This window comes from Lacerta agilis, chromosome 1 (genome assembly GCF_009819535.1).
Source record: "Lacerta agilis isolate rLacAgi1 chromosome 1, rLacAgi1.pri, whole genome shotgun sequence".
NCBI lineage: Eukaryota > Metazoa > Chordata > Lepidosauria > Squamata > Lacertidae > Lacerta > Lacerta agilis.
This window is the reverse complement of record NC_046312.1, coordinates 31,660,768-31,682,034: the sequence shown is the minus strand read 5'-3', so window position 1 is coordinate 31,682,034 and position 21,267 is coordinate 31,660,768. Positions and strand designations below refer to the sequence as shown.

Below are 21,267 nucleotides of genomic sequence, written 5' to 3'. Positions count from 1 at the left end.
TTTAACCAAGATTTGCCTAGTCCACAACAACCAACACTTTCCCTACTACAACACACTTGCTGTTAGTGCTCATTACCATAGCAGTAGTATTGATCAAGACACTTTTGAAAAATGTTTCCATTCTTCTCTTTAGAGGTCTTAAAGTAGAGGCTGGATGGCAACCAATCAGGGATGTTGTAGTAGTGGCTTTCCCATACTAAAAGAGGGATGGACGAGAAGCTCTTTTAGGTCACTAGTAACTCTTCTGAGTCTATGATGTCAAGACAAGACTGGCATCACACAGAGTTCAAAAAGCCTATGTGAAGGTAACGTGTGTGGAAAGAGTTAGTTCAGTGTAACACAGTTGCTTTTCTTCTTCTTTTGATATAGTCCTAAGGATTTCACTTCTATAAGCATTCAGTATTAACTCATGAACAAACAGTATCACTCATAACAGTATCACCTAGTGATATATGTCAGTTTACTTTCCTACTTCAAGAAATCCCTCATCCCATTAAATGCACCATGAAATTCCCAATGATACCCAGACCGCAGCAAGCTGGCTTAATTTTTCTACATATAACTCTTTATTTCACAAAGCTATACGAATTATATGAACAATCATGTTTCGCACTACTCTTTGGATAAAACTACATTTATTAAAGAGGCATTCTGAGCCACAGGCATCACATACAAGATGTATGGTTTTCTTTTTATTGTTTCTACAGACCCTCCTTTCCATCAGAAGGGAAGAGACATTTACAAGGCTACGTTTAAAAACATTCTTCATTTTGAAGAAAAAAAGTTCACTTGACCTAGGTTTCCAATAAGAATTTGACTGGTTCATATGTAATGTTTCATTTCCACAGAGTGCCTAGATAAACAGTACTTGGGCAGTCTAAAGGAGTTAAGTACACATGAAAGCACGATGAAGTCACATCACTGTACTCAAAGAAGCTGATCAACAACCTTGGGCCTCCCTTCATTTGTTTTTCTCAGCAATGTTTGCTTAAGTGCATTGATCTTCTCATCAAGTTCAGCCAAAGAATAGTTCTGTCATTCAGAAAAAAAGAGGTTAACATCTTGGATTTGTTGCATAAACATTTGAAACACTCTAGTCCCCCCCCCTTATTTTTATAAAAAAAGACTGCTGCTTTTCTTTTTGTTTATGCACTTTTGCAACATATATATACACCATACAAGATTCATCATTATCTCTTATCCTCAGACTTCCCAGTCCATCTCTAGGCAGTTTTTTCTCGGCTGCAAATTCTATTATTCCACCCATCTTCGTCTCAAATCTTCCTTTATTTAATGTGATCTGCTGTTCCTATGTTCATTCCTACTTGTAGGTTAAACTATTATATCCTCTGAGATAGTCTTCAAAACACTTCCACTCGTTTCGCGGTCATAGTTACTAATTGTGTGTATTCTATAAATTTATTTTGCCATATTTATTTTATGGGTATCTCTTTTTCTTTCCATTTTTTCACATATACCACTCTAGCTGTGGCGATTGCATATGAGAAGAGATTGAGTGCCCTTTTCAGGATCACTCCGTGCTGCTTTTCATGATAGAATCTAGAAAATCAGCATCTTATTCATGTTCACCCCACTCTTCTTACTGTATTTGCCAATTTCGCCACTTTCATTGAGGTTACATAAACCAGTTTCACTTTACATCAGATATGGTATGGCTTCTGGCAGTCCTAAAAAAATGTTAAACTGTGGTTTAATCCTGGGCCACAGATCACAGTATGAAAGACTGCTTTCATACTGAAGTCTGGAGTCCAAAGTTAGACCACAGTTTTCCATTTCTGATGTAATAGGAAACTGCAGTTAAAGAAACCATAAAACAAGCTACAAAGTTGGCATGTAAGGGAAGTCTCTGTGTGTAGGATGCTTATCACTGGCTTAATAAATCATGATTTACTATACATCTGAATTTTCCCTATGACTATGGTGGTAATTATGAAGAAGACTCCTAATGTTTTTTAGCTAGGATAAGAAGAATCTGAGAGAGAGAGGAAAAAGTCACGGTTAATTTAATATCTATAAACTACCAAGATGATTTCTGATACTGAGAATTTAGATCCAGTGTAACCCTATGCACATTTATTTGGGTAGCCAGTGTGGTGTAGTGGTTAAAAGCGATAGACTCGTAATCTGGGGAACTTGGTTCGCGTCTCCGCTCCTCCACATGCAGCTGCTGGGTGACCTTGGGCTAGTCACACTTATCTGAAGTCTCTCAGCCCCGCTCACCTCACAGAGTGTTTGTTGTGGGGGAGGAAGGGAAAGGAGAATGTTAGCCGCTTTGAGACTCCTTCGGGTAGTGATAAAGCGGGATATCAAATCCAAACTCTTGGGAGTTAGGTGTAAATTTCACAGTGTACAAGGGAACTGAGTGAACACGCACAGGACTGTGCTGCTAGAGAACTTAGAAGGACTGATGCTTTGATTTAAATCTAAATAAATAAATAAATAGATCCTGTCTTAGGACAGATTCAAATGTTTGTGGAATGCCATGGAACTGTCACCAAAGATCACTGTTCCATGTTTGGAGCTCCACACACCTATGGGAACACTGGATTCTGATTCCCATGAGGATTGGCTGGACTATGCGAGATGTGAGATGTTACTGTTTCCCATGCAATCCAGCAGATTGGACTCCGAAGCAGATTTAAGCACTCCCCAAGGTGCCTGGAGCTATGATTATAGGAGAAGGGTTTTTTGGCTGGGGCCACTGTGCCATACGAGTCCATCCTATCTTTAAGCTTATGTGACAATGAAATGTTTAACAGTGCTAAAATATATGCTAAGTTAACAGAGACAAAGAAAATGCACGTGTTGCGGAGAGGTTTCTGGTGCGTCTATTCTAGTTTAAGCAAGCTGAGGGTAGAGGACTACCAAAGGTTATAAATCTCTTGATTTTTAATTGCAAGAAATGCACAGGTTAGCAGCACTCACTTGGTTTTGTTGGATTTTCCTTCTCTTGCCAGACAAATTCTGAAAAAAAGACCAACCCAAAAGTCCAAATATAAGTAAAGCAGATTCTCTACTATATTTCTTTTGTATTACAAAAACAATAAAGGACAATAATTTTTTCCTCATCATAATGAAAGAGGCAGCAACCTGGAGCCCATCCTTCACATAGGGCTTCCGTTTTCTATTGAAGAGAAATGTGAGCACCTGAATCCTCTCCTATATAAAATTTGCTTACTCCAATACTGCTAGGAACACGTTACGTGCAAAAAGATGGGGAACCACCTGCATTGATGGACTATCAACATGTGGCTCCCCTTTTTCATACAACAGCTGAGGTTTCACACACATATTAAATCCTGCTGAGCAGCTGTGCAGGAGTGGGTGCTGGATTCATTACTTCCCCAAACAGTTGCCCAGTGAGTTTTTAACCAACCCTAGCGTGTGTGCTCTTTTAGACTGGAAAACCTACCAGCAAAAAGCAAGCAAACCACAGAGGACTGTAGTCAGGCTTCATTCCTAATTTTCTGTATCCTGAGTCCTGGAATACGTCTGTGTGTGTGTGTGTGTGTGTGTGTGTGTGTTTAAAACCAAATGAGTAAATTAGCTCTTGAGGAAATATTTTCACCTTTGTAAGAGGAAAATACTCTGTACAGTTTTTTTTTTAAATAGTCCATCTTCCCAAAACAAATTCCTCATGAATTCTCCAGTGTGTACATAGAACATATTGTATCTCCTGGTAGCCCAGCTGTCCTCAGTAGAGAGAACCATGAAGAGCTGTCCCTTCCAGAGAAATGAACAAGACAGTCGGTGGAGCTGGGAAAGTACAGCAGAAAACTATGTGCCTGGAACAAAATGGCTAGAGTGAAGTAATGTTTTTTTTAATCATAGAGAACCTCCACATACTTTGCTTTGTGCACCTTATTAAGCGCAACAGAGTTAGACTTACCACAGATTGAAAATATTCGGGAGACATTCCTTCCAATTCAAGAATCTTATCTTCCAGCTTTTTTATTCTTTGATAGATGTCTTTTGGCACTGGTCCACCTGTATTATGGGAGATAGATAGATAGATAGATAGATAGATGATAGATAGATATGAAAAGCTAGCGTGACTAGAAACATTCAAAAAAAGAAAAAGAAAACTTCAGTATAGTCTTTAAGATTAATCTCTCAACCAAGATGTGAACATAACCATGGGTGCATAGGAGGGAAAACATACAACATTAAATAGCAATACTCTGGTGCCAAGACCTGCTGAATCCTAGCAAGGCAGGACTCCAAGATTGGGCATGGGAAGTGCATTGTTTATATACATGTGGTGATCCAGGGCTCTGAATGTAATTGCAAAAAGACATAGGTTTAATATTTTGCTTTGTTTAAAATAAATTAATCTCCTCTTGTATTTTACTTCTTGTTCTTTGAAAATATAACTCTGTCCATTATGTTCCATCAAAGCAGAGTTAATGAAACCACTGATCAGGATTTCTGCAAAGGGACCTTGAACTGCACTTATTGTTGTGAGTTGTGACATTTTTCCATCTGAAGAACCGTATGCCAGAGTCCTTACACTTCTACTTCAAAATTTTGTGGACATACTGTATTGGAAGTGAAACATGACCGGCATGAAAAATAAAATGCACACATTTAGATTTGCAGACTATATATATCTCCCTGAGTATAATTCCTCTCTTGGATCTTTACAAGAACTTAGTGAATTTTTCTTTCCATTCCTTATATTAGGAAGAGGCTAATAATGAACATGCTAGGCTGCCCAGCAAGCTGTCTGACAGTGATCAACATGTAAACATGTCAAAGACCACCAGCCACTGAGTGGTGTATCCAACTAGACTAAACACTTGCACAAGTAATTCCTACAGATTTTTTTTGAGGGAGGGGACAAAAAGAGAGAAGGAAATGCAATGCATAGTGCTTTTACATGAACAATTCTAATCCTTGTCTCATCATTCTTCAGCCAGTACACTCCCAAATTTTGAAGTCCAAAAGTAAGAAATATGACACCAGGGATAAAAGTGTAGCCTTCTCTATAGTTACACTTTGAATTTATACTTCTGAATGACTCACAACTGAGGGCACAAATACAAATTATTTGCATGCACAGATAACAAACTCTCTACAAACCTGTTTGCAACCTTAAATGTGCTTCAATGTTGTGCAGCCTCTCTTCTACAGCCTGATTCCCACAATCACGAGAAAGGGAGTTAGCTTTATGACTGGACCCATGAGCACTGTCACTTCTAGTCTGCGGGCCGTAGGTGTTTACAACTCGAGAAACTAGGTTTAAGAAGTACAAGATGAATATTTTACACACATGGAAGGAACAAACAAGGATTACTTGCTAGGAAAATATTTTTGACAGTGCAATTTCATTAATTTTACTAGAAAAGTAAGCCCCAGTGTTTACTTAGACTACTCCCAGGGCTGCTTCCTTAGTATGCAGATGGAACCCAGCTCTACCTCTCTTTTAAATCAGAACCAGTGAAGGCGTTGAATGTCCTGCTTGAGTGTCTGGAGGCAGTTGGAGGATGGTTGGCGGCTAACAGATTGAGGGTGAATCCTGACAAGATAGAAGTACTGTTTTTGGAAGAAAGGGGGCAGGCGGGTGTGGGAGACTCCCTGGTCCTGAATGGGGTAACTGTGCCCCTGAAGGACCAGGTGCGCAGCCTGGGAGTCATTTTGGACTCACAGCTGTCCATGGAGGCGCAGGTTAATTCTGTGTCCAGGGCAGCTGTCTACCAGCTCCATCTGGTATGCAGGCTGAGACCCTACCTGCCCGCGGACTGTCTCGCCAGAGTGGTGCATGCTCTAGTTATCTCCCGCTTGGACTACTGCAATGCGCTCTACGTGGGGCTACCTTTGAAGGTGACCCGGAAACTGTAATCAATCCAGAATGCGGCTGGGACCACATAACACCAGTCCTGAGAGATCTACATTGGCTTCCAGTACGTTTCCGAGCACAATTCAAAGTGTTGGTGCTGACCTTTAAAGCCCTAAACGGCCTTGGTCCTGTATACCTGAAGGAGCGTCTCCACCCCCATCATTCAGCCCAGACACTGAGATCCAGCGCCGAGGGCCTTCTGGCGGTTTCCTCATTGTGAGAAGTGAGGTTACAGGGAACCAGACAGAGGGCCTTCTCGGTAGTCGTACCCGCCCTGTGGAACGCCCTTCCATCAGAGGTCAAGGAAATAAGCAGCTATGCTATTTTTAAAAGACATCTGAAGGCAGCCCTGTTTAGGGAAGTTTTTAATATTTAATGCTGTATTGTTTTAACACTCGATTGGGAGCCCCCCAGAGTGGCTGGGGAAACTCAGCCAGATGGGCGGGGTACAAATAATAATAATAATAATAATAATAATAATAATAATAATAATAGTTAGAGAATATAGCTGTAATGTTCCACATTCGACTCTGGTGGTGGCTAAACTGCACAAGACACCTAACTTCTGAATTCTTCAATTACTCTTCCTTACTGACTGACTCAAATACTCCTGCTGTTTGTACGCTTCATGCTGGGAAAAATAAATATGACTATCTCATAGGCTTTGCATTGTTCTTGTACTGTACTGTGATTCTACACTAACCTAAAACACCTCCAATTAGAAATTGCATGACAGAACTTACTTCCAATGTGGTAAATTAGCAACTATTAAGTACTAAAGATTATGTGGTGCTCAGCTTAATAGAAATGACTCATCTGCTCTTCACCCCCCCCCCCCCAAGAATACAATTAGCAGGAGTCCCAGACTCCCACAATAAACGCTCCACAAAAGAGACAAAGAGGGAGCAATATCATTTGATTCTCCGGACATTGCTGGATAACAGCAATGGTCATTCCTGACCATTGAACATGCTGGCCGGGGCAGAGGGTGATGGGAGATTGGAGTCAAACAAGTTCCCCACCTTTGCTCCAGACAACTATTCTAGAGAATTACTCCTTGAACTTTTCACACTGCCATCTTTATTTTTTTTTAAAGCTAGCCACTGATTTGTTTCTTTACAACATTTATATCCTACTTTTCCTCAACAAGCCCAATGTGTTTAGCACCACCAAGTTAAATAACCTAGCATTTTTATTTTTATTTTTAAAAAGGCAATAAATGGCAATAAAGGAGCAATAACTCACTAAAACAGGAGGGTGTGAAAGAGGGAGAACAAAACTATGAAAAAAATAATTTAATCACAGCAATTAAAACCACTTCAAAAGCAAAACAACCATTTATGGTCCAAAAGCTTTCCTAAAGAATAAAGCTTCTGACCATTCTACAAGGGCAATTAGAGAATCAGTGATATAATAATGCAAGACAACTTTCATCCAAAAGCCATTTTCTACCACAGTAGCCACAGTCCTTTGTAAAATGCTGACAGTCTGATCACAAGCCTACTTACTTCAAAACAAGTCCTGCTGAGTTCAATGGGATTTGTTTCCTAATACGTGTGCTTAAAATCACAGCTGGATATTTTTTTAAATAATAGTAATAAAAAAAATCATCTCCCCAACCCAAGTTTCTAGCACTTGTTTCTGAAAAGCTAAATTTAATATAAAATGTCAAACATTTCTAATGCAGCTGAACAAAATGTCTGTCATTGGCTTAGAAAATGAACAGATGCTGTAATCCCACAACTCAGTTGGGAACTTTTTTTTCTGAATAAACGTGCGTTGGACTAGGTATATCGCCTCAATTGATGTCTCATCTTAGAAAGAGAGACATCTTCCTTTATCAAGTGAATATCTAGTTCACTCTTGCCTATACTAATTGTATTGGCTCTTCTTTTTTTAAAGGGTTACTTTAGAGGACAAAATCCCTCATTAAATACACTGACAGATAATGATAAATAGTACTTACCCTTAACATGACTTTTGAATCCTGGGTAAGGTGTGAACACTGCATCAGTCCTCGCACAACTGTTTTCTAAGGGTGTTTTTAATAAGTGATCATTAGTGCAGTCATTTTAAAAGCCCACACTTCACTCCAGAGGCTTAACACAGCCAGCTAACATACCTAAATAAGATGCAGTATCCAATTATGTCATATTCTGAGTAGACCCACTGAAATCAATGGACTTTACTCAAGTTACTGATTTCATTCTATTATATACCTCAAATATGACTAAAATTGGATTTCAACCTAAAAGCACAGAACACTCTATGCTGATGTTCAAACTTGGTCTTTCTTACTGTAGGCCAGATTACTCATATACAGATTACTGAGATTGCTTTTTCTAGGGACAATAATAATATCCACATTTTAGGCTCTTCACGTTTAGCAGTTATTAATTATACCGTTCTATTAATATTTTAAAAAGTAAAAACCCCATTAACACTTAACAAATGCTGATTTCCAGGAGTGCTCAGCTTTCAATGTTAAAAGATCCAGAACTTATGTTGGAATTCCGTATAGGAAAGGTAAAATCTTATATGTTCCAAGTGTGCAGCTTAGAGAGAGAGAGGAAGAAATATTGGTAATAATCCTGTGTCAAATATTTAGGATAAGGATAAGATGATTTGTTTTTCAATTAGACTTGTTTTTATAATGATACTCTTAAATGCAGTGAATTTATGGCTACTTTAATTGTTTGGGCAAGGCACTCATTTAAATAATTTATTTTTATTCTTATTTTAAAGATGGATACTTTCTAAAGTCATGTGCGTGAGGAATTATATCATGTTTTCTGTTAAATGCTTTTGTAATAGAATGGATTAGTAAACACTTGGTTAAAATTAAACAAGTTTTGAAATTATATATATATATACACACACACTATAGATATAGGTATAAAAAATCTGGTAAAAACCAAAGGTTTATTTTCTGAACATTATCATTTCCTCAAAACATAAGGTCCCACTGAACATAAATTTAGACTAGACGAGGAAAATATTTAAGCAGTGATATTATAGAATATTCATGTGAGTATGTATTTACACAAGAAATCAAGTATTCTATATCAACTAATTTAAGGGGAAATCACTTTAAAATCATGTGCAGGTGGTATACAGCACAAGGTAAATTGAGACAGATGCATTTAATACAAGACGATAGGCACTGAAGAAACTGTCAGTTCTGCTGATGACTTTGATAATTGGTGGTTTGTTTTTGCCAAAATGTTTTATTTGGGGTCAGACTTTTTGCTATAATCAAGGAAATAAGAGGGCAAACTTATAATGCACCGGGTTATATAAAAATGGTGTAAGATATGAATAGAGAAAAGTGGTAACTAACATGTTAATTACTGAAAAAAATGAAATTGTTTCCAAGGAGAGAACAGAAAAAACCTACTGAAGAATGATTAAGGCTACAATCATATAAACACTTTCCTGGAAGCAAGCCCACTGAACTTAAAGGAGACTTACTTATGAGTATACATGGCTATTGTATATGGATGGTGAAGCTTACACATTTCATAAGGTTTAAGAAGTGTGAAGTACAACTTTACCAATTGAATATGTCACCTTTTGGAAAAGACAATATGATCAAAATACTGAAATGGTTATTTGCCTTTCTTAAGATACTGAGGAATCTTGCTCTGTTTATAAAACTATGGAATTTGTGTTGCAGGCATATCACAAATATGTACTGTATTATTGTTTGATTTTGATTTTATTCATGACATGATTCATGTGATTGCTGTATTCCATTTTTCTCATCTATTTTAATAATAATTAAAAGCACAGGTGGGGAAATTTCATGTTCAGAGTTGGGCTTTTAATACGCAGAAAGCAATACCACTGATGATGAAAGATAACTTGGGCAGTGGTATGATCTTGGTCACTGGTACAGAAAGAGAGAAATGTAGTTTCTGAGGGATGTGGTGTGTTGGACAAGTGATGGCCATGTATAAAATGGAAATATCAATGACAAGCTAGAGGACTTTAACAACCATGCTTATCTCCTTCAGTACATCTAAATGATGAAATCCAGAAGTTATACTTCATCAAGAGCATACTTTTCTCCTCACATTTTAAGAATCATTACTAGTGCACATTATTTAAACACTTTTATGATACATTTCAGTGCAGTTACTTACACTAAAATGCAATTAATAAGAAGAGAACAGATTAAAAAACCGAGTAAACACAGACTTGCTCAGATTGATTTCTGGTAAGGAAGGGGACTCCATTCATACCCCATATAGCTTTCCCCAAAATATTTTTTAGAAAAGCCATATTCTTAGTTAAGGGTGCAGTCTAGAAATCATTTACATTTCTGTATGCCACTACAGTTATTGAGAATACCCTAGAATAAAATTAGATTACACTGGAAATAAGTTTATTTGAAGTCACTGGGACTGAATTATAAATGAGTACAGATCAAGGTGTTGTAAACTAGGACTCTCTTTACATTTTGCCTAACTGATGCCTTTTACATGGTTAATTACGTAACATTGCTCTTTTTTCAATATTTTTTTTAAAGAGCTGTTCAAATAATAGGGCAAGAGATCACATTTAAAAGGGTAAGAAAATTAAACCACAAGTGGACAGCTACCTTGATTACAATCGATAACATTGCAAAATTCTCTGACATTGTTTTCATTGATCTCAGCTTGCTTCCTTTCAATGAAGGCTGATATTCGTCTTTCAATCTGCAGGTGACAGGGACAACTTGTATTTAGATTTCATTATTTCCATTCAAAATGGGGTGGTGGTGGTCTAGTTTTAAAAAAAAAAGTGGCCAAAGACTCACTCACTTCAGCTTTCCCAGCTTTTATTTGCACTACTTCTGGGTCAAAATCAACATGAGCCTCTTTCAGGCTTGCAGAACCAAAAGCTGCATGTGTCACTTCCATCTGCAAGTCTTTTTCTATTACATTTGAATTAGTCTCACACTTTCCACCTTCTGTCTTACTGGAATCATCAATGGGTACAGTGCTTTCTTCTTTAATCAAAGACTGGAGTTTTTCTATAAATGGCTAAACAAAAGAAAGGAGAGAGAGAGAGAGAGAGAGAGAGAGAGAGAGATGGGATTCAAACTGACAGAACACTTTTTCTTAACTGGAATCTCTAAAGCAAGCTTCTTAAAATAATTGTAGAGGCCATATGCCATCACCTTTGTGTACATAATCCAATCAAACTAGAATTAAAATACAACATCTCTAAGTGTCACTGCCCTTCCTATCAGTGCCTTTTACTAATCTGCGTATTTTTTTTTTTAAAAAAAACAACCTCTGGAGGGTCCAGACTATCTGAGAAAATCTGCCTGTTACTCATCTGTTTTGTACCAAATCAAAGCAGCACCCTTTGGCACCAATGCCACTTAATTTACATGCCATTCAAATGCTTACCCAGAACATTAAGGCTTAAGTATTTTTCCTCCTTAACATGAGAGCCAAGACTCTCATTCTGTTAAAGCTCTTGCTTTAACACTACATCACTGGCAGCATCTCCACTTGAAACTCAGCCACCCAAAATGCATGAGAGAATACAAACATTGTACTCCAGGCTCATGCATCTCCCAACACAGCCAATAACCAGAGAAGCAAAATAAATGCACCTTATTTTTCTCAACATTAAGAAAAAACCCTATTTATATCCTTTGCATTTTCCATGCAAAGTCATGCAACAAAATAAACCCAAATACAAGTTAGTTCATCAATTCTTCTGTTACACTTTTAAAGAACCTGCAATAAAAGGGCTAGACAGCAAGCCAGCAAAAAACAGTACTTGCAAAACATGCAAACAATCAAAAACTGTGAAGTGATTTACAACATCAGCAATTCCCCCCACTTCCATTTAATTGAGCTTAATGTTTATTCCTTATTTGTAGCTACAAGATTGGGATTTTACTTCGGTTGGCACTATCAAATTGTTTGAAAAAACAGTAACAAAATACTAACATCCACTCATAAGGTTATTAGTTCTCATACTAAGAAACAATTGCATGAGAGCACTTGTTGTGCTCACTGCCCTTACAAGTTCTTTTCTTTTTTAAAAAGCTTTTCATATATACATTATTTAGAATGATGGCACAATCAGCTGGAAATTTCTGCTATACAAGCCCCCACAAAGACAGACAGGAAATGAACCAACATCATTCTGTTTTATTCCCAAGAGAACTTGCAAAGGAGATGTTGTGACAGGCCACACCTCAGTTTAATATATTCTCATTGTGGCATCACACAGACACCACAAGAACTGTGCTAGCATGCAATCCAAAATGACATCCAAAAACAAGGAACAAGGCAAGTAGTGCAACTTCAGATTATTAATGGTTTTTAAATGTCAAATAAATAGGGTAACACAGAGCAACTGGTTACTTGACAAGATGAAAGATTAAATATCTAAGAAGTTTCTTTGGGGGGGAAATCTGTGCTGGAAATATGGTTAATTGCAGACACACACACCAGGATGCATCATGCTGGGATAATGCCACTTCTTGATCCACTGAAAGCACTCTACGAACCGCAGAACTCACCCAACGCATGGAATCATTATCATAGCATGACACACACCTGCCGTGTTATTGCTTAATTATAACCCACCACAGATGGAAATGTACTGCATTTACAATGGAAGTGTAGAAATCAACAGGACTGCATTTGCGCAATCTACTTATCCACAGTAGCTTGCAATGCTATTCCCACAATCCTTCTGATAATTGTTTTAAGGTAACAGGTTTAAATCTTTTAGAAAGCACAGTGGAACCTCAGGTGCACAATACAGTAACACGCACCATTTCCTTACACAGCATCCCAAACTGCGGAGCCGAGGTTCTGCATTTAAGGATTACTCTGAGAGAGCTGAGTTTTTAAAGTTCCAATAAAAAAAAAATTACCTGTAAACCTGATATATGCTGCTGCAGAGCAGTAAAGAGCAACGTGGGTGATGTACTTTGAAGCTTGCTCCAGTCGATGTTAATTTTCACCACATCTTCTCCAATATTAAGCTTCAAAAGTGAAACAAATCATGTCACAAGAGGGCTTCAACGCAACAGCCCTTCCAACCACAAACAGCCTAAGAGTTAAATGGGAATTTCACATCAGTCGAAAGCATCAAGAACAGACTGAATCGGGCCAATGGTCTACTACCAAGTCTGGCAGCCTGCTTCCCACACTGGCCAAGCAAATGCTTATGGAAAGCAAACAAGCAGGCCTTCAATACAAGTCATCTCCTGCTGTTGCTTCCTGGCAACTGTTACTTCTGAACTATGTTACTAGTCCTCAGGTAAATTTATAGAGAATAAATATATTACTATCTAAGCTAGTTGTCATTCTCACTTCTAATGACAGAGGAATCTGCAGGTTAATCAACTCAAGTTTTATAACAATCATGTTCTGAGGTGACATTCTAATGGAGCACATGTGACAGTTAACTGCATAGATTTCCATTAATTACTGTAGTTTTATTTTTTCTGCTAAAAATTACTGTCATTTTGAGTCTAGAAACTTAACCCCCTGTTCCTGGACATCATTGCTTTTGAGGATTTTTCAATATTCTTACTTCAGACATGCCCTATTTATGCTATATGTAAATACAGAGGTGGAATTTGGGCAGGAGTTTAACAATTTGGGACACATTATTTGTGGTTTCCACCAGTGTTTTCCCTCAACTGAAATATTTAGTACACTCCGAGCACTTTGGGGTGAAGGGTTCTCCAATATTATGAGCAACAGTGGGGCAGGCAAAAGCAGCCTAGGAAACCAGAAGCCATTTAACAGATTATTTCCAAGACCAGGGGAAAATATGCCACTTTTTTCTACATATAAAAGAGATATGTTCTTCAGAGGACTGAAGCATATATATATTGAAATTTTCTACTATGGCATAATTGTGCACTCATTAGGTAGCAGGAATTACTAGTGTCATTTTAAGTATGATGTGCAAAATTATTGGATATAATCCTGCATGTGTTGATGATTTGCATCTCATATTTTAAGCAGTCACAATTTTTGTGCTGCATAATAATAATAATAATAATAATTTTATTATTTATACCCCGCCCATCTGGCTGGGCTTCCCTAGTCACTCTTGGAGGCTCCCAACAGAACGCTAAAAACAGAATAAAACTTCCCTAAACAGGGCTGCCTTCAGATGTCTGGTGGGAGGGCGTTCCACAGGGCGGGAGCCACTACTGAGAAGGCCCTCTGTCTGGTTCCCTGTAACGTCACTTCTCTCAGTGAGGGAACCGCCAGAAGGCCCTCGGCCTATATATATTTGAATATTACTAGCTTTTAAAATAAAAGATATGGAAGTAGTTGATGCTCCCATTTTCACTTTCCCTGCACCCATGTCTTGTGCAACTTTTCTCATATGTTCTGCTTCTCCCATGGATGCCCTTGGGAGTTCAGAAGATGTTCTCAAAAATGGGGATAAGCTCAGTACTAATGGTGGATATTTTCTATTTTAAAATAATGATACACTTCAGCATACGGTACACTCTCTCTCTCTCTGTATCCTATGTGAAAATATTTCATTGAAATTTTTAATTTCAACTGAGGCCACCAAAATTGGGAGGAAGATTTTTACCAAATTATTTACACTGGTTTCCTCCCGCAGACATTACTTTATGTAGCACTTTTAGGTTGCAATTCCAAAGACACTTTAAGTGAACTCCTATCCTTACCCCGCGCCATGTTGAACAGCATGAAGAAGGGCCATAATTCAGTGGCAGAGCATCTGCTTTGCACCTAGAAGGACCCTGGTTCAATTCCTGGGAGCTCCAGATAGGTCTGAAACCCAGGGGAGCTGCTGTCAGTCAATGTAGACAATATTGAGACCAATGATCTGACTTGGTATATGGTACCATCCAGTGTTCCTATGATGACTGGATTGGCAATGTGTTAGAATGGCACATATATGTCCCTCTGCTGGCTTCTACCAGCAGTAGAAAAGGAAAAGCCTTAACACAGTACAGTGGTACCTCAGGTTAAGAACTTAATTCATTCTGGAGGTCCGTTCTTAACCTGAAAATGTTCTAAACCTGAGGTACCACTTTAGATAATGGGGCCTCCCGCTGCCGCCGCACGATTTCTGTCCACATCCTGAGAAGGTACTACTTCTCGGTTAGTGGAGTCTGTAACCTGAAGCGTCTGTAACCCAAGGTACCACTGTATTACTGGGCAGTTTTTGATGGGATGGATCCAAAGCTCTGTATATCCCCATAGGGAATAATTCTCAGGGCCTTCAGCGGTGCCAGCATAGACTTCATTTTGCATAAATAAAAATTATAGAAACCAGTCCCCCAGTTGTCTGCCAAAGCAGCAAGGCTTGGGATGAAAACAACGGATCCACCACGTTGCTTTCCCCTACACTTAAGATTGCTGTATGCAGAGTTAAAACCCACCAATGTCAATGGGACTTACTTCTGAGCAGATATATTTAGGATTAAACTACCAATGTTGAAAATTGTTTACAATCTTCATTGCAAATGAAACAATATTTCTGTAATACCATCTTAAGAGAAGGGGAACTGATGATGATAAGTGGCCAAGGCTACAAAATAAATCCAAAACAGCAATGAAGACTTGAGCCCATATTTCCCAGATCTAAATCTAATCCTTTATCCATTGGAGAAAATGCCACTTCAAAAAGCCAGACAACTAGTTTCCATCTAACTAATTTCCACCCACTTCATGTAGTTTAACAAAAGACGTAACATGACACTGTTTATTGACTCTGATCAATTTCTATTTCCTCCTTAAAGTTCCTTGATCAAACCACTTCTTGAAACTATAGCTATTGAATCATTTAATTATCTGTCTCTGTAAAAGATCCTTTCCGCATTGTAAAGAATTCTTATGGCTTCTCTCTTCATCCTCTCCCACTTTCAATTCACTTTTTTAAAAAGTTTGGACACTAGAAGTGATACTACACTCCAGCAGCCATCTTACCATCAATGCAGATAGAAATAAACCATTTATCTACTCAATCAATATGTGCTTCTGTTTAATTGAAATGCATGCAAATGCTCAAGGATGCAAGAGAAGAATTTGAGGACATTTTGAGGGTATTTGTTACATTTTACCTAGGTTAATAGCAGAGGTTTTTTAAGAGTCATTGTAACACAAGCCTTAAAACAAGAGATTCCTATCTTTTAGAAAGGCAGGCTGTAAAATGTGTGTATGTAGGCATTTAAAAAGGTGGCAAAAAAGGCAATTACAGAATGCTGAGTTTCACATGGGATTTTTGCTCCCCTTCCTTACAATGTGTAAACCAAATTTGAACTCAGTTCTTCGACTACTTACATTTGTTCACTGCAGATGGACTACTGTTTGTGTGTCGGCCACCCATGTGCCAGTGTCACACGTCAAAATAACGAAGGTTATTATGGAAAAAAAAGAGTAGAAGAGCCATATACAAAATAGGTTCCCAAATTTGCAGATTTACATTGTTGTTGTTGTTGTTCAGTCGTTCAGTCGTGTCCGACTCATTACACACTGGTAAGTGGTGGGGGTGTGGCGGGAAGTGCAATGTACCAAATGCATCAAAGAAAACTGGAGCCTGAAAAGCTAAATGAAATATATGAAAGCAACACCCCACTAGGAAAGATGTGAGGATTAAAATGTCCCTTGTAATCCTATTGATTTCTGTGGGACATGCATGTCAGCAGACAGCAACAACAATCATCGAGGGTGGCAAGAGGTTCCTGCGGAAATCAATAGCAGTTGCTTCCAAGCAGTAGCAAGCTTAGGTTTGGTAAGCTCGGTTCGATGTTCAGATACGCGAAGCGTGACGGAGAAAACGTGGGAAGGGAGCCATGAAGCACTAGCTAGGCTTAATAATAAGCCTCTTTTCCATGGAGAGACTCCTTTAAAACTATTTAAACACGATTGTGTTGTACAGATACACGTCTTTCGGGAAACTTGTGCAGCGAGATCGGAGCTGGGTTATTTCCCATTTATTTCCCTCTTTTAGAGAAGCCTCCCCTTTCGCCCGCCCGCCTCTTTCGCAGAGGATGTTTCCACGGCGGTGGCAACTGCCCCTCATCCCTCCTGCCTCCGCCGCCAAGCACGGCTGCTGCTGCGCTGGCTCCCTCCCCGCAAAACTAACCTGCCCCACCAGCGCCGGCAGCGAGCGCAGGGCGCCTCTCAAGACCTCTCCGGCTGCCTCTTCGGAGGAGTCCCCTAGCGGGGCGGAGACCTCGGGCGGGACGGAGTCGGCCTCTCCCACGACGGAGGCCATAACAGTCGCCCACAACAAACAGCCCCGGGCACGGCGGCGGCGGCGGCGGCGGGGGCCATGCCTCTCCCTCCCTCCGCCCCTCGCGCCTCGTCGCTCGCGGATGACGGAGGAAGGCTCACCTCCGGAGCTGCTTTAGGGCCCCGCCCACTCACGTGACCGATGGGTGAATGGAAGGACGGAGCTGCCGGGCTTCTGAGGCGCGCTGTTTTTCCGGGTGCGGCTCCTGACGGTCTCTGTGTAAACACGGTCCTTCTCAAGGGGAACACCTTTGCTCCTCACCAGCTGCTGTCTGAGGTGCGGAGCAGCCGCTTTGATCGTTGCCAAGCGTGGCTGCGTTGAGAAGCACCTGGAAAAGGAGACGTTTGAATTGTAGAGTTGGAAGGGGCCACATGGGTTATCTAGTCCAACCTTATGCAATACAGGAATCTTTCACCCAACGTGGGGCTCGAACCCAAGACCCTGGGATTTAGAGTCTCTGCGCTACCGACTGAGCTATCCGGTGAAGCGTTTGTGTGTGTCTACTGTATATGTGTTTGTTTGTTTGTTTGTTTGTTGTGTGTGTGTACCGTAGGACAAGACCTGCCCTGAGCAGCTTACAATCCAGGGATTCGCCTGGGGGACAGCAGCTGAGTGAAAAGAAGAGCACGTATGTTCAGAGCCTGTTACACAACAGTCTGCTTGAGCAAAGTCAGAGTAAGGGCCGACTGCTAAGGTCCATGCCTCTTAAGCAGATGACTAAATGTAAGCCTTTCATAAAGAACTCAAGTTGAATACTATGCAAATATAATCTGTTGTTCCTTTTAAATTTTAAAGGCAAGTAGCATTCAGATTCCGTCCCACCAGCTCCCCCCTTGCAGAATCTACACAAGATCTGGTGCTGAGCTTCCCTGGTTCTTCAAAAATAAAGCTTCAAATGGAGAGTGGGGGAGAGAACTCTGCATCCACCTAGAGCAGCATGCCACATCTTAACACCACTGTTTCACTCCTTAAGGACAGAAGAAAGGCCCTGCTGATTGTTAGCTCTTGCACTGCTACTGCCATGAAGAGAGAAGTGCATGCAAGGGTTTAGGAGCTCAGGATCCTAGGATGCTGCTTTATACTGAGTTGGACCAGTTGACCATCTAGCTCAGTATTGCCTACACTGACTGGCAGTAACTCCCCGGTTTCCCAACAGGGAATCTTTCCCAGTCCTACCTGGCGATGTCAGGGACTTAACCTCGGATATTCTGCATGCAAAAGATGCAAGAAACCCTTCCACAGTGCTCTTCATTGACTTGGGGCGTTAACATTATGAAAGTATTTATTTATTTTATATCCTGCCTTTCTCCCAGTGCAGGACCCAAGGTAGTTCACAGCAGAAATTAAAACAGAACTAAGACACACACACACAGAGAGAGAGAGAGAGAGAGAATAAATACAAATATTAAAAACAGCAATAACCCTATTACTGTAAAAACATTTAAAACATGCAAAGATAGCACAAGACCCACCTCAGAAGTTGCTGCCAATTTGTCGGAACAAAGAGGTCTTTGCCTGCTGGCAAAAGGAAAGCAGAAAGGAGTCGAGTTGGACCATCTGGGAGCAGCCACCAAGAAGGCCTTGTGTGCTCACCAAGCATGCCTGTGAAGGTGGCAGGACCATGAGAAAGGCCTTCCCAGAAGAAGGCTCAATGCAGGGAGGTACAGTCTTTAGCTCAGTGTTTTTCAACCTTTTTTGGGCAAAGGCACACTTGTTTCATGAAAAAATCACGAGGCACACCACCATTAGAAAATGTTAAAAAATGTTAAAAAATTTAACTCTGTGCCTATATTGACTATATATAAAGTAATTTTTCAATTTTTCCCACGGCACACCAGGCAACATCTCGCGGCACACTAGTGTGCCGCAGAACAGTGGTTGAAAAACACTGCTTTAGCTTGAGCCCAAGCTGTATATGCATGGCCTTTCCCTTCATGCATGTCTCTCTGGCAGGCTATGTGCCATATTATTAAGCCCCAAACACCACACAAAGCCCTTTGAAATGTTTGGACAGAGACACCTGGATTTATATAGTGCCTAGCACACAGTTGGTTTTAAATAAAGGTTATATATTGAATATATTACATTTTTAAAAATGTAAATAACTGCCTTGGGACTGGAGGGTAGGGTGAGGAGGGGATGTTTAACTCTTTCCCACCCACAGTTTGTAGCTGTTTTTTCAAGGGAAGCCTCTATTGGTGCCAGTGGGAACTTCTTTGGAAATACAAGTATGGTAGTAGCTTTGGAAAAATGATTAAAATTGGGGTCCTAGAAGGAGCACATTAAACTCCTCCTCTCACCTCAAGAGCTACATCCATGAAGTGTTTTGAACTTTCAGAAAAGGTTCTATAAATAATGGGCATTTTTATCCTGTATCATGTAAAAATGAAAAATAAGTGCTTAGACGTACTTCTCAACACAAAGGTTTTTGCCCTTGTTTGTCAGGGTCAAGAGATTCTACTGCCGGAACACCACAACTGCAAACTTTACACTGCTACCCACTTGCTTCTTTTCAAAAAGTATATCTGTCTCTCTAGATTCCCCCCCCCCCCCATTTATATTACACCATTCCTCCATTCTTCCATCATGGAACCCTGGCATGAGAAGGCTGGTCAGAGGTGTTAGGTACTTAAAAGGGAGTTGAAAGTGTGGACCCATAGACACAAATTTGCATATGATAATTTGTGAACTCAAGTTTTGAATTTAAATGTCACAGAATGAAAACCAACTCATTTCCCATCCAAATCTCCCCAGATAAATCCTTCAGTTAGTTTGCACTCCTGCCTAGAACATCCAAAATCAGTTCCCCTCCAGCTCATTTACTGCAACAGGTCTTGCTCTCTAAATCAATTCCGTTTCCCTTGGTTTACTCCCAAAGCATCTCTAGATAACAGCATATTAATCTTCCTCACTCACCTATTAACCCAGATTCGTACCCTAGATTATGCCCCATTTCAATTTCCCCTGAATTTATTACCAATCAATCCTTTATTGCAGTCCAAAGGACCCAAAAGTAATTTATTATCCATCCATAAACACTCTGTGCAGTTAGGAAAATATTTGGGAACTGTGCAATACCCCTAGAACTAGACCGGGAACCCTTGGGATGAGGAATGCAGGGTTGTCAATTACTTGGCCTGCTTTTGTGCACCTTCCGGGCCTCCTACCGTTCTTTGTTGTGACACACCTCCATGATGCAAGAGCTTCCCTGGAAATAGGCAGAAATGGCTCTCAGTTTCAGTGCAGTGGTAATGGCGAGGTCTCAGCCTTGGGTCAAAAGGCTGAGGCTTCTCTCCCACTGATACTGGGAATCAATTACTGGATCCTATGCTCTGCTGTGAAGTGGTGTTTATGATCTGGCTAGAAGGCTTTTTACATTAAGCTCCTGAGAAGATCTAACAGTTCAGTGGTAGCAATGTTAGTTGCGTTGAGATGTGGATAGCTGACATTCAGAAGATGTTCTTTCTTAGAATAACAAACTAGATGTTTTTCGTTGGCCCTGGTTATTGTCTGTTTGCTGCACTTTCAGGCATGTGCAGTGATAAATGGATTGACTCTGCTTTTTACCCTCCTAAGAGAAGCAGATGCAAATGAGGGGAAGGAATAAAATCCCATTCACAAGACAGATCCTCAAATATAAATAAATAAATAAAACAATAGGAGTTGACATGCCTATGCTCCCTGACTTATTTCTCATATTCCACATTTAATCCCACTTTTCAGACAAATATTGTCTCCCAAAGTGGCTTGCCCAGCAACAAAGAGAGCGAGACAAACCCTGCCCTCAGGCATAGGTAAAGGTAAAGGGACCCCTGACCATTAGGTCCAGTCGTGTCCAACTCTGGGGTTGCGGCGCTCATCTCGCATTACTGGCCGAGGGAGCCGGCGTACAGCTTCCGGGTCATGTGGCCAGCATGACTAAGCCACTTCTAGCGAACCAGAGCAGCGCACGGGAAACGCCATTTACCTTCCCGCCAGAGTGGTACCTATTTATCTACTTGCACTTTGACGTGCTTTCGAACTGCTAGGTTGGCAGGAGCAGGGACCGAGCAACAGGAGCTCACCCCATCATGGGGATTCGAACCACCAACCTTCTGATCAGCAAGCCCTAGGCCTTGTGGTTTAACCCACAGCGTCACCCGCATCCCACCCTC

At 40.3% G+C, this 21,267-nt stretch overlaps 1 protein-coding gene across 2 annotated transcripts; it reads right to left on the bottom strand.

The window, feature by feature from the left end:
• Nucleotides 1-672: 672 nt before the first annotated feature.
• Nucleotides 673-17,149, bottom strand: MBIP (MAP3K12 binding inhibitory protein 1). Of its 2 annotated transcripts, XM_033143297.1 has the most exons (9): nt 16,964-17,147; nt 12,750-12,860; nt 10,666-10,887; nt 10,464-10,560; nt 7,827-7,892; nt 5,104-5,256; nt 3,911-4,008; nt 2,947-2,985; nt 673-1,032 (listed from the first exon to the last, which is right to left on the bottom strand). In XM_033143297.1, exons 1-9 carry the CDS (start codon nt 17,093-17,095, stop codon nt 928-930), a joined length of 1,023 nt encoding a protein of 340 aa, XP_032999188.1. In that variant the 5' UTR covers nt 17,096-17,147; the 3' UTR covers nt 673-927. The 2 variants fall into 2 exon arrangements, with proteins under 2 accessions (XP_032999188.1, XP_032999197.1); XM_033143306.1 differs by lacking the exon at nt 12,750-12,860 and having other exon boundaries at nt 16,964-17,149.
• Between the last annotated feature and the right edge of the window lie 4,118 nt (nt 17,150-21,267).

Excerpts from the sequence above, each read along its gene's own strand:
- MBIP (XM_033143297.1), bottom strand. The coding sequence starts at position 17,095 with ATGGCCTCCGTCGTGGGAGAGGCCGACTCCGTCCCGCCCGAGGTCTCC. Across the intron at positions 12,861-16,963 it reads TGCCGGCGCTGGTGGGGCAG|CTTAATATTGGAGAAGATGT; the intron begins GTTAGTTTTGCG and ends TCACTTTTGAAG. Across the intron at positions 2,986-3,910 it reads CCGAATATTTTCAATCTGTG|AATTTGTCTGGCAAGAGAAG; the intron begins GTAAGTCTAACT and ends TCTTTTTTTCAG.